This window comes from Terrapene carolina, unplaced genomic scaffold (genome assembly GCF_002925995.2).
Source record: "Terrapene carolina triunguis isolate 2854851 unplaced genomic scaffold, T_m_triunguis-2.0 Scaffold192, whole genome shotgun sequence".
NCBI lineage: Eukaryota > Metazoa > Chordata > Testudines > Emydidae > Terrapene > Terrapene triunguis.
The window spans coordinates 2,516,353-2,529,135 of record NW_020664543.1 but is presented as its reverse complement, the minus strand read 5'-3'; the positions used below and the strand labels follow the sequence as shown (position 1 = coordinate 2,529,135).

Here is a 12,783-nt window from a genome sequence, read left to right as displayed (position 1 = left end):
TACACACACACACACCCTCCCCCCCTCCCCTACACACACACCCTCATCCCCACCCATCCACACACATCCCTCCTGGTTCCCACCCACACATATACATACACACACGCCCCCCACACGCATACACCTTTGCCCTCCCACACATACACACACACCCACATCCCCATACACACAGCTGCTCTGCCACCCACCCATGCCCCCGCCACACCCACACACACCCTCACCCCCACCTACACACGCACTCATACACCCATGCCCCCCCACACACGCATACACCCTCACCCCCACCCACCCACCCATGCACACATATACATACATAATCCCCCACACACACATGCATATACCCTCGCCCCCCCCACATACACACACACCCACTTCCCCATACACACAGCCGCTCTGCCACCCATGCATGCACACACCCACCTACACACACACACATACAAACACCCCTCCCAAACCCTCGCCCCCGCACCTACTCGTGCTCATACGCCCACGCCACCACCCCCACACACGCCCACTTCCCCATACACACAGCCGCTCTGCCACCACGCATGCACACACCCACCCACACACATACAAACATGCCCCCCCCAAACCCTCGCCCCCCCACCTACTCATGTGCTCATATGACCACCCACACACACGCCCACATCCCCATACACACAGCTGCTCTGCCACCCACGCATGCCCCCCCCACATGCCCTCCTCACACATATACATACACGTGTGCATACAGTTGCACCCATACATGCACCATTGTCCCCCACCCACACGTGCCCACACATATGCACACAGTTGCATACACCCCCACACCCACACATACACACACCCTCTCCCCCACCCACCCACGTGCGCATACACCCACACATATACATACATGTGTGCATATACTTGCACCCACCCACACATATATACACGCGCGTGTACACACACACGCACACTCACCTGCATGCATGCACGCGCACACACATACACACACTCCCGCATGCTGCGAGGAGAGGTCACAGCGGCAGGGTAGGAAATGGCCGAGGTAGGTTGCCAGGCAATCTCCATTCTGCCTGGCTTAGTCTGACGGCGGGATGGGCGGCTGGAGGCGGCTGGAGGCTTAGCATTCCCTGCCATGTATTTGGGCTGGTGACTGGAATGCCCTGCACTAGCCGGTGAGTTACAGCCTGAGCCCTGCTGTCTCTGGCCAAAGTCTGGGGCCAACAACCCCCCCCCCCCCCCCCGACGGGTTCAAATCCAGAACCCTGACGCTCCCCCTCCTTTGTCTCCCCGCCGGGTTGTTCAGGCCCCTCTGGCCTGGGTGGCTGCCGCTTGCCCGGCACCCTCACCCCGACCGGCATGTCTGTGAGCTCCCCACTCCACCGCCCCAGCGCGCCTGGGGTTGTGTAACAGCAGCTGTGCGTTTCCTTTGTCTAGCGACCTGGCTTTGCGGAACTGCTTACTCACTGCTGACCTGACCGTCAAAGTCGGGGACTACGGCCTGGCTCGCTGCAAGTACAAAGTAAGGCTGGGCTGGGCTGGGGCTGGGGGGGGGGGGGGGGGGGGCTGGCTTTCGGCACCTGCTGGAGCCCAGCCTCTGTGGGCTGACCTGGGCTCAGGCACAGGGCATCCTCCCGGCCCAGTGGGGTTCAGGGACCCGGGAGCTGGGGTTACTGTAGCAGGGGGTGTTGGAGGATGGGAGCCCTGGGCCAGGCCCTGGCTGCTGGGTCCCTTCGGGCTGGTTACTCTGAGCGCCTGGGATTCATTGTCGGTTTCCTCGGCTGTCTGCTGCGGGAGGCTCCCAGTGTCCTGGGAATGGGGCTTGTCCTCCTGGAGAGAGGGGCCTGGGAATGGGTGTTTCTGAGCCTCCTACGCTCCCCCTCTGGGCAGGGCAGACACTGCTTGGCGTGACTCGGGGCGGGGAGGGGAGGGTTCTCCCCCACAGAGCAGCTGGCAATGCCCTCCTCCTAATGCAAACAGTGCCCAGCAGGGACCGGGGCGGCTGTGCCTTCAGTTCCCTGCAGGGGCGCAGGCGGGGGCAGGGGCTGCTCCCCTGAGTCGTGGCGGGAGGGGCAGGTCCCTGCCGCTAGCCTTTTCCTCTAGCTGCTCAGACCGCACCTGCCAGCTGAGTCCTGGAGACCTGCTTCAGCCTGGCACCCAGGGCAGGTTACCGTCTGCTGCAGCCTTTGGGGAGGTCACTTCAGCCCTGAGGGATTGGAACTGCTGGGAGGAGGGGGCAGCGGGCGATGGGGGGCAGCAGGCGATGGGGGGGCAGCAGAGGGCCAGGCGGGGGAGGGGGCAGTGGCAGGAGGATGTGGTGGGCGGGCCAGAGGATGGGGGAGGAGGAGAGGTGGGAAGATGGGGGTTGAAGGAGAGGCAGTGGACGGGGCTGGAGACTGGGGGGTGAGAGGTAGCAGAGGAGTTGTGGGAAGGGGGTGGGGAGGAGAGGCAGTAGCCAGGAGTGTGGGGCAGGGGATGGAGGGGAAGGGAGGAAATGGAGAAAGAGCTGGGGAGGAGATGAACTGGGGGAAGAGGAGGTGGATGGGGGCTGGGGGAGGGGGGCAGCAGGGGGCTGGGGGAAAAAGGAGAAGTGGAGAGGGAATGGGGAGGCAGGGGGCTCAGGCGGGGGAGAGGATGGGGGGAAAGAGGGGCCCGGGGTAGCAGGAGGCTGGGGGGAGGGGAGGGAAGAGGGGCCTGGGGCAGCAGGGGGCTGGGGGGGCTGCTGTCACACCCGGGCGTGCCGGTCCCTTACGCGTAGGTTGACGTTCTCTTCTCGCGCTGACCCCGCATGCTCGGCAGGATGACTACTTCGTGACGGCCGACCAGCTGTGGGTGCCGCTGCGCTGGATCGCGCCCGAGCTCATCGACGAGGTGCACGGCAACCTGCTCATAGTGGATCAGACCAAATCCAGCAACGTCTGGTGAGCGCAGGGCCCAGGGGGGGCACATGCCCGGCTGCCAGCAGTCCCTGCCCTCCCCCAGCCCCCGGCTGTGTGCGAGTGACTCAGGCCCTGGCCTCAGCCAGCACGCGGGTGTGAGTCGGGCCTGTGTCCCTGCTCAGGATGTGTCAGTGCCTCGTGGTCTGGCAGGCGGCCCTGAGCCCTTGGGGTGTGCGGCGGGGGACAGGGCAAGGCTGCCAGTCCCATATGGACCCAGCAGGGGATGGGCCTCAGCCCCTGGCAGGGTGGGCATCGGGGGCGGAGTGGCTGGGGAGGGTCCGAGGCCAGGGCTCTAGAGGAGGTCAGCACGGGTCATCTGACTGCCGCCACCTGCCCTTAAAATTTGAGAGTCCAGGGCTGGATCCCCAGCTGTGTGAACAGGCATAAGCCCAGTGGAGCGGGGCCTGTTCACACCAGGGTGGATCTGGCCTATGGACTCCCGTGGAACGGGGCCCGTTCACGCCAGGTGGGGAGCTGGCCTCTCTCCTCCATCTCCAGGCGGCTCTGCCCATGTGTAACCCAGAGGCCTGAGCCTCCAGCTGCCTGTCTTGCCCAGGTCAGTAGGGCCGGCTGGGGCACGGCCCTCCCTTGGCCTTTCCTCTCTGCTGTTGGTTGTCCCCCCCCGCCCCCCGCCGTGCTGCAACGACACACGCTCGTCCCTGTCTCTGCAGGTCTCTGGGCGTGACGATCTGGGAGCTCTTTGAGCTGGGCAACCAGCCCTACTACCGCTACTCCGACCGGCAGGTGCTCACCTACGCCATCAAGGAGCAGCAGCTCAAATTGCCCAAGCCCCAGCTGAAGCTGTTGCTGTCTGAGCGCTGGTGAGGAGCATGCCGCGGGCACTGGGGTGGGGTGGAGTTGCCAGGTGCTGCCGGAGGGTGGCAGATTTCCGCCTGCCTCAGGCCTCGGACCACTGCGTTAGCAATGTGCTTGCCGAACGCTCTCCTATTTGTGCATCCTCCCTTCCTCTCCTCCGGTTCCTCTCTCCTGGGCTGGCTCCGGGCAGGGGTGCGTTGAGGGGCCCGGTGCCATCTGCCGAGCGGGGGCAGTCCTGCTGAACAGTGAGTCAGAACGCGCATGGCGGCGCCATGTGCAGGCGAAGGGTGGGCGTGTGCCCATGCCCAGCCGCCCTCTCACCGGCTGGTGGAAGGTCGCCTTCCGGCTGGGGCTGGCAGGGAGACGGGGGCTGGGGAGCGTGCAGCCACAGGCTTCTGCCGGAGCGGCTGCAGGCAGGTGGGGGCGCTGTGCAGGGACGGACTCCAGTGTCCTTCTGTGTCGCAGGTACGAGGTAATGCAGTTCTGCTGGCTGCAGCCCGAGCAGAGGCCGACGGCGGAAGAGGTGCACCTGCTTCTCTCCTATCTGTGTGCCAAGGGGGCGACGGAGGCAGAGGAGGAGTTCGAGAGGCGCTGGAACTCCATGAAGCCCAACAGCAGCTCCAGCAGCAGCCACCGCGGCACCGAGGTCTCCTCCTTCCCGCTGCTGGAGCAGTTCTCTGCCGAAGGCTTCCACTCGGATGGGGACGACGTCCTGACTGTCATGGAGACCAGCCAGGGCCTCAACTTCGAGTACAAATGGGAGCCCAGCAAGGCTGAGTGCTTCCAGGTACCCACGGGGGCCCTGAGCCCCAGCAGTGCCGCCCAGTACCAGGACTTGTACTACCCCACCAGCTCCATGGGGCGGCTGAGCCTCGGCGTCTCGCCGTCCTGCTATAAGTGCAAGCAGCAGGGCTGCCCAAGCCTGCACGCACCCAGCGTGGTGCCCATCCTGGGGGCCCACAGCCCCTCGCTCAGCAGTGAGTACTACATCCGCATTGAAGGGCCCTCGGAGGGTCGCACCGAGCTGGACTATGCCATGTGCTCCTACAGCCCCGACTGTGAGTACGGCTCCCCGGCCAAGGGGTCCCGCTGGCAAGCCAAGAGGGGCCAGGACAGTGGCACATACGACTCAGATAACAGCCCCACTGTCTCCCTGACCATGGAACCCCTGCTGGGCCATGCCACGCCCAGCGAGGGCTCTTGGGAGCATCCCAATTACTACCCCTACCAGTGCCACAGCAAGGAGCCTCCGTACTACCAACCGTCCCCAGGCGATGGCGCCGACCACTATCTGCTGGAGGAGGAGCCCTTGGAGGCCAGCAGCAAGGAGTGGCAGGTCCCCAGCTTCCAGAAGAACATCTTTGAGGACCCTCTGGGCATCTCCCCATCAGTGAACTGTGCCTACAGCCCCCCCAGCTATGAGGAGCCCCACCCAGCCCCCTTGGCAGGGAGGCTGCTGGAGTGTGTGGGGCAGAAGGTGGCTAGCAGGACTCAGGGCTCCAGGCTGGACTGCATCACCTTGGAGCTGGGCGAGGAGAGCCCGTGCGGCAGCCCCCAGTGCGGGAGCAGAGAGCGCGCGAGCGGGCTGGTCCCGGAGGATGTGAGCACAGCGGTGCAGAGGCAGCACTGGACGTCCAACAGCTCGGCCAACAACAACAGCAGCAACTGCCCTCCTCCACCCTGCGAGCCCCCTGCCAACGACAGTTGGTGTTACCGCCACATGATCACCTTCCGGGGACTCATGGCCGAGCCCCTGGACTCCGTGCCACGCGACGAGGCCCAGCTCAGGGACGCCTTGCAGGAGAGGAGGAGCCCGTTGGTCAAGGACTTGCGGCTAGCGCTGCAGGACCAGCCCCTCACTGAAAACCATAGCTTCTGCTTGGATCCCGGGCAGCGCAGGACCCTGAGCAACAAAGAGGACTCTTCCTCTTCCTCCTCCTCTTCCTCCTCCTCCTCCCCCCACTGGGAGAGCCATGACTCATCCGCTTTCGACCTTTTGGAAGACACAGCGCTGGCAGGTGTTTCCGGTTCACGACGTGCCTCCGGTGCAGTGCTCCCTACAGACTCCTCGGCCGGAGCTGCAGCCCAGAGGTGCCTGGATGATGCCAGCACAGCATCAAGACAAGCCGAGAGAGGGGAGGGGAATCACCATGCCCAAATGCCACAGCCAAGGGGTATGGATCCACCAGGGCCTGTTGATATGGGACATGCCGAGGCAGGGGCAGCTTGCCAGCTATCTGAGAGCACCACCATGCCGGCTGAGGGGGCAGCCCTCCCACTAAGTCCTGGGGAGTGGGCTGTCCCGTATGATCACACAGAGGGCAACCCTTGTGCAGACTGCACCCAGATCCCTTCAGAGGCCTCTGAGGCAGCTGGCCAAGTGCCCGGAGACATTGCAGTGGAGAGTGGGAAGAGCATCACAAGTGACCTGGACCGGACCCCAGACAAGACCTTCTCCAGCACCAGCTTCCCTGACATGGATGACTGCAGCGATGAAGATACCGCGGAGCTCACGTCTGGTGTCTTCACCGACTTCTCCGGAGACTACATGGAACGAGTGGACGTGATCCCATCCTTCAAGTCTCTCCAGAAGCAGGTGGGGACGCCGGACTCCCTGGAATCCCTCGACATCCCATCCACAGCCAGCTCATGTGAAGTCTTCAGCCCCACCAGCTACGTCCCCTCCAGCCAGCCCAAGGCCCTGGACAGTGGCTATGACACCGAGAACTATGAGTCCCCGGAGTTTGTCCTAAAGGAGCCGCATGAGCCCAGGGAGCCAGAGACTTTCACCCACCTGGGGAAGTCGCCCGTAGGTCTGGCGGTGGGCGAAGGGGACGGCGTGGCCTCAGAGATGCACCTCTCCTCATCCTTCAGCGCTGAGCTTCACGGCCTGAGTGAGAAGAACCCGTACCGTGACTCAGCCTACTTCTCAGACTACGACACCGACGCCGAGAGGTACCTCAAGGAGGATGAGGACAGCGATGGGTCTGAAGCCCAGGACAGGGAGGCGGGGTGCTTGCAGCTGGATGCGCAAGACCTGGGAAGTGCCCCGAGCCAAAACAGTGATGGGGAGGAGCCGCCCCAGCCCCGCGACACCCCTGACAGCCCTCAGGGAGCTGCTTGCACCATGGGAACTGGAGCTTCTGGTGTAGGCTTCTCAATGGCAGGTGAAGTGGTGAGTCCCGGGGAAGGGAGCGTCCAGGCTGCCCACCCAGAGCCGGAGCTGGAGCTGGAAGGTGCCGCCAGGGCTGAGGAGACAGCTGCAGGCCACAGTCCAGACTCGGACGGCTCCAGAGATACGACCTGGGAGGAGTGCCCTGCCATCCCCAGCATCCCAGCAGAGTCTGTGCCATCCAAGTCCTTCTTCCTGTCTCCCGTGGTAACGAGCCCGGAGGGCCCAGCCCTGCTGGTTCTGGCCAAAGCTAGTGGAGAAGAACTCCTGCAGGAAGGGCTCTCAGGCCTGCTGGGTGAGGCTGTGGCTCCTAGCTCCGAGCCTGAGGGGCCGGAGCACCCGTTAGAGGAGCCAGGGGTGCGAGTGGCCCCTGAAGGGGAAGCGCAGGAGGGTCCTGGCAGGGCCCTGGCAGAAGAGCTGTCGCTAGCTCAGGGCCGGCAGTTGTCCCTGGATCTCTCCCTGCGGCAGGCCCACGCGGAGCTGCGGCCACCCGGCCCCGAGCGGCGGGAGGAGCCCGAGGAGGAGGAGGAGGACACCGAGGACAGCGACGAGTCGGACGAGGAGCTGCGCTGCTACAACATCCAGGAGCAGAGTGAGGAGAGCGAGGACGAGCCGGCTGCTGTGCCCATTGTGGTGGCTGAGAGCCACAGCGCCCGGAACCTGCGCAGCCTGCTCAAGATGCCCAACCTGCTGTCCCAGACCTTCTGCGAGGACCTGGAGCGGAAGAAGAAGGCCGTGTCCTTCTACGACGACGTCACCGTCTACCTCTTTGACCAGGTGAGCAGCCCTGGGGCCTAGTCGCTGCCTTCCCGTGCAGTGAGCTCAGGAAGGCAGCAGACGGGCACCATCTGGGAGGGCGTCCCAGGGCTCTGTCCCCAGCTTCCTCCACATCCCAGCCCAGTTGAGCTGGGGAGACTGGGGAGGCCTTTGTGACATGGGGCCTCCATCCATTTCCCAGTCAGTGGGTGCCAGGCCCCTGAGGGCACAGATTGGAGTATCTGGGATGGCAGTGTCATCACTGCCTGGCTCTCGGGCATGTGTCTTTATGGGGTGATTTTCCAAGGTGTCTTTTAATGTCCAGGAAAGTCCCACTCGGGAGCTCAGCGACCAGACGTTCCCAGAGGTCACGGCACCGTCGCTGCAGCCCGTGCAGAGCAACAGCCCCAGCCCCACAAGCCCGGTGGACAGACTGAGCGCATCTGATGACTCCCCGGATGGCAACGCCTCTGAAGAGAGTGAGGGCTTGTGGTGGGCGGAGCGCCCGCAGCTGGGGAGGGACTCAGCTGTATAACTGCCAGTGGCGCTGGGCATGGGCACCTGTCCCACCACCTCCAGGCTGCCCCCTCCAGGCCTGATTCCCCTGGGCATAGCGGGCATCAGGTAGCACTAGCACAAGGCCCCAGAGAATCTGGAGGCGAATCCACATGGACTACAGTGGGCGCTCTGTGCAAGGGTGGAGCTCGAATTGAGAGTCCACAGGCTGAGAGAGGGAGTGGGCACAGCGGTAGCGATAGGCCCGGCCGAGGGGCGGCAGGCTGAGGGGGGCAGTGGGCAGGCGCGGTAGCGATAGGCCCGGCCGAGGGGGGGCGGGCTGAGGGGGGCGGCGAGCGCGGTAGCGATAGGCCCGGCCGAGGGGCGGCAGGCTGAGGGGGCGGCGGGCGCGGTAGCGATAGGCCCGGCCGAGGGGCGGCAGGCTGAGGGGGGCGGCGGGCGAGGTAGCGATAGGCCCGGGCGAGGGACGGCAGGACTGGGCCGTGGGCACAGCAGCAATGGGCCTGCTCCCTGATGTGTCACTGTGGTCGTGCTCTGCTCCAGGTGGTGGATTCGAGTGGGATGACGACTTTCCGCTCATGCCCGTGAAGTCATCGTTAATGTCCTCACTGACGGTGACGCCAGTGATGCCAGTCTCGGCCATCCCCAGCCTTCCCTCGCTGGTCCCAGTCCAGAAGCAGGTGCTGCCGATCCAGTTCTCCCGGTTCACCGTGTCTCCTGCGCCGGTCTCCAGGTTCTCCATCACACACGTCTCCGACTCGGACATGGAGTCCGTAGGAGGTGAGGGCTGGGGCTGGGTGCTCAGCCCAATAGGGAGCTGGGAGTGATGAGACTTGGAGCCATCTCTCTTGGAGCTGTTCTGGCTAGCATGCCGTGCGTGGCTGGGTCTGCCTGGAGCCCGGGACCCATCTGATTGCCTTGGGATCCATTATAGGACGCAAAGTGGGGTGGTTTGGACCCAGAATGGGAGCCATGAACTCCTGAGGTTCACTCAAACTCTGATCCTGGCAAGTCCCTCTCCCCTAGGGGGCCCCATACACCAAATCAGGCAGCTCATTGCCCGTAGACATACTGCAGGCTTAGGGGGGGAATACACAGAACTAGGAGCCAGGACTCCTGGGTTCTATAGTCATCTCTGTCATTGACTTGCTGAGTGACCTTGGGTAAGTCACTGCACCCCCCCGTGCCTCAGTTTCCCCCCTGTGTGAGATGGGTGTGCCCACCGTGCTGCGTTGCTCAGTGGTGATGTCTGAACTCACCAGTACTAAGTACTGGTAGTTCTTACTGTGTCTGTGGGGCCCTTGTGCAGGCTGCCTGCTGCCCAGCTCTCCTGCTTGTCTAAATGAGCTGGTCAGCTGCACTTGGGACCTGGAGCTGGAATGTTGTCCCTGTGACATCAGTCTCTCCTCCCCAGGCCCTAAGCCCTCTAGGGAGGCTGCCAGGCATGAACATGGCTGGGCCATGTCAGTGCCCCATACCACACAAAGGCGCTTCCCCTTGTTGGCTGGGAGTGGTGGACTTGGCCCCTCCGTGTTGTACTCAGTGTAGGCCGCCAGCCCTACCAGCTAGGGTGGGATGGGTCTGTCGAGGTGACATCCATTCCTGTGGGCTGGCTCCTAAAGTTCTGAGAACTCCGCCTGTTCTGTCTCTGTTCCAGGCAGCAGTGAAGACGGTGACAGAGAATGAGCCTGCCCACATGGTTGCTTGGACGTCTCCTGGTGTCGGTGTCGGCCTCAGGGCCAACGAGAAAGGCTGAAGGACGGGAGCCGGGTGCAGCACCCGGACTCCTGGGACCTTGCTCTATTTTTCTAGGCAGATTTTATTGGAAGGATTTTCTTTGCTGCTAGCCGGAATCGCTCCCGGTGGCGCTGCAGCGAGGCGGTTGGTGATGACCGTGCGTGTGCGTGGGTGGGTGGGTGGGTGCGTGCGTGTATAAATATACATATATAAATTATAGCATTTAAAGGGTAGCGCTGTGACCTTGCTAACATCACTGAGTCTCCACCTTGGCCATTTTGTGACCCAGCAGCTCACACCTCGTGGCTTCTTGCCTCCCTCTCCCCCGGCTTCCTGAGAAGAGTCAGACTCACCTCTCGGACACACCTGTCACAGACTCACCTGTGCTCTCCGGGCTGCCCGACATGTAAGGAGCTTGGCATTCCTGCGCTTTCACGTCAGTAGATGGGAGGGGCACTCCACCCATGCTCTCTGCTGCACGGGCACGTGGCTTTTTGGTCACAGGGCACTGCCCGTCTTTGGTTATGGTCTTCCTCCTTCCTGCTGGGTGTTTGTAATCTCACACTCGCCCTCCTCTAAGCACTGTTCCGCCGCCTGCTTCTGGAGCTGTTGGGAGAGGAGGGCTCAGGACGGTTACAGCAGAGCTTGATGTTGTTGCCGAGGTCAGGAAGGAGCAGTAGCTCCGGCAGTGGCAGCACCGTCCTAGCACAGATAGCCCCTGTGCCTTGGCTTGGGAAAGAGCTGTGGCAAAGCAGGGGAGACGGCCTGGGTGGAGTCCAAACTCCCATGCCCTAGGCTGATCACTGGTGATTAGAGGAAGCTCTTGACATTTATTTCTCTGTGATTTACTTTTCCAGAACGCTCTTGCTAACAGCGCTTGCCCTTTGCCTCCGATCTCCGGCTCCCCCACAGGGCATCTGGTAAGAGCCCCCTAGGAGCTGGGAGCAACTCAGTAAGAGCAGTTGGTTTGCCCTGTCCTCCCAGCTCCCTGCTGTAGGCTGGCGTGTTCCCCCCACCTGCTTTTCTCCCAGCTGTGTCCTCCCTGTGTGGGTCCCTGCCATTCTTCTAGTGTCACTAGAGCCCAGGTGCGGCACCTGCCTGCCCCAGAATTATAGCTGAGTAGAATGGTACAGGCCAAGGGCAGGGCTGGGCTGGGAGCCAGGCATTCCCAGCTTGGACACGTACTCCCTTGACGCCTCTGTGGCCTTAGGTAAGTCACTGAGCCTCCCTGCCTCAGTTTCCCCATCTGTAAAATGGGGATAATAATACTTGCTTGTCCTGCCTTGCAAGAGGTGATGTGAGGATGGCAGCCTTAGTGCCTAGCAAGTGCTCTGGTAAGTGCTAAGTATTATTATCTGGCCATGTTTCATCCCTGAGGGAGAGCCGTACCCTAAGGTGTTTGTATTTTCCCCATATGCCCACGCTCCTATCGCACCTGTAAGTGGTGCCCTCTTGGCATCGCACCCTGTGCAGTGGAGGGCAAGGCCAGGGAGTGGGAGCCCAGTGCTCTCCTTGGTAATGGGGCTGGCAGCATAGTGCCTGGCACCAACGGGCAAGGCCTTCAGGGGCGGTTTTGTGCCAGACTGCCAGGCATCCCAGCAGATGGTGCGTGTCCGGCGAGCTGGTAGCCGGGTGCTGCGGGGAGGCGTCAGGTGTATAGCTAAGCGGAGGAACTGCCATATGTACTATTTTTGTAAAACTGAACAAACCTGCTGTCGACTGAACTAACTCCAATGTGCTGTAAGTTATTGTTGCCAAAGAGATGTAAAGAGTTTATCGAGGGGCGAGGGCTCTGTTGTTTTTTATTTTTATTAGTTCGAGGCTTAGGATCATTGTGCAATTCTGCCTTCCCGAAGGAAAAGAGACTAAATGGAGCAGAGAGCAGCCTCGAAATCAGGGGGTTGTTTCCTTTTGGGCCTATAGACCAAACGCTGAGGTGAGCAATCAGCCCCCCCCCCCCATCACTGTCCTTGCCTGCTTGCAGACTTTGGGGCGTGTGGGGGCGTGTGCGTGTGGCAGCTCTGTTTGAATTTGCTTTGTGTTAGATCCTGTTGTGCCTGGGCAGTGCTGTGCGTTTGGCAGAGATTAAGAGGCAGCAAAACGGGCACCATGCTCAGCTCCCTCCCCCCCCCCTGGTGGTGCTGGTAAAGCCTATGGCTCTCGCTCCCATGTGCATTTCACTGTTGGACGGTGACTGTGGGGCATGAAAAGCACGTTAACCTCTCCCTCCATCTCCTCCTCCCCACCCCCCAGGCCCCTGGCTCTGTATGCCTCCCGCTGCTCCTGGCTGGGTCATTTCACCTGGCATCGTCCCGGCTCCCTGCATGGCCTGTCCCCTCTGGAGCGAGGGCGGTCCCTTTGCCAGTGTAGGAAGGCAGAGCTGCAGTGTGGCCTGGGGCTGTGCATGGCTCCCCTGCAGGGCTGGCAGTGTGTGTCAGGGGCCCTGCTCAGCTCTGGGGCGAGGGATGGTAGGGACTGCCACTGGCACAGTCACCGTTTGGATGGGCGGTGGGAGCTCTGCGAACTACGCTGCCGTGCCTTGCCTCCCGCCCCGACCGCAGCTCAGCCCGGCATGTTCTGCCAGTCCGTGGGTTGGACTAGCAGCCCCAGCCCCTCCTCTTACATGGGGCACGGGGGTTGCTGGATGCACGTATATGTGGATGAGCAGCCCCCATCCCAGTGACCGTTCCTTTGGGCCCTGTCTGGGCTTTGGCTGGGAGAGTGCAGGTACGGCCCTGCACAGAATGCACTCCCCGCACACCCGCCACGTGGGGCTCAGACGAGGCAGAGGCCCCGGCCCCATCCCTCTGCACTAGTGGTGCTGCACCCATAGCGATGGTGAAGCCCTGCTACATCGTCTGCTGC

General features: G+C 62.5%; 1 protein-coding gene across 1 annotated transcript in view; it reads left to right on the top strand.

Annotated features, from left to right (window-relative positions):
- Window positions 1-10,054, top strand: part of AATK (apoptosis associated tyrosine kinase) — an 18,987-nt gene extending 8,933 nt beyond the window's left edge. Inside the window, exons 7-13 of the mRNA XM_026654626.2 lie at window positions 1,420-1,504; window positions 2,782-2,903; window positions 3,593-3,742; window positions 4,203-7,686; window positions 7,991-8,144; window positions 8,725-8,961; window positions 9,839-10,054. Coding sequence (XP_026510411.1) covers window positions 1,420-1,504; window positions 2,782-2,903; window positions 3,593-3,742; window positions 4,203-7,686; window positions 7,991-8,144; window positions 8,725-8,961; window positions 9,839-9,867 — 4,261 coding nt within the window. The 3' untranslated portion in view covers window positions 9,868-10,054. The remainder of the gene's footprint in view (window positions 1-1,419; window positions 1,505-2,781; window positions 2,904-3,592; window positions 3,743-4,202; window positions 7,687-7,990; window positions 8,145-8,724; window positions 8,962-9,838) is intronic.
- The last annotated feature ends 2,729 nt before the right edge of the window (window positions 10,055-12,783 follow it).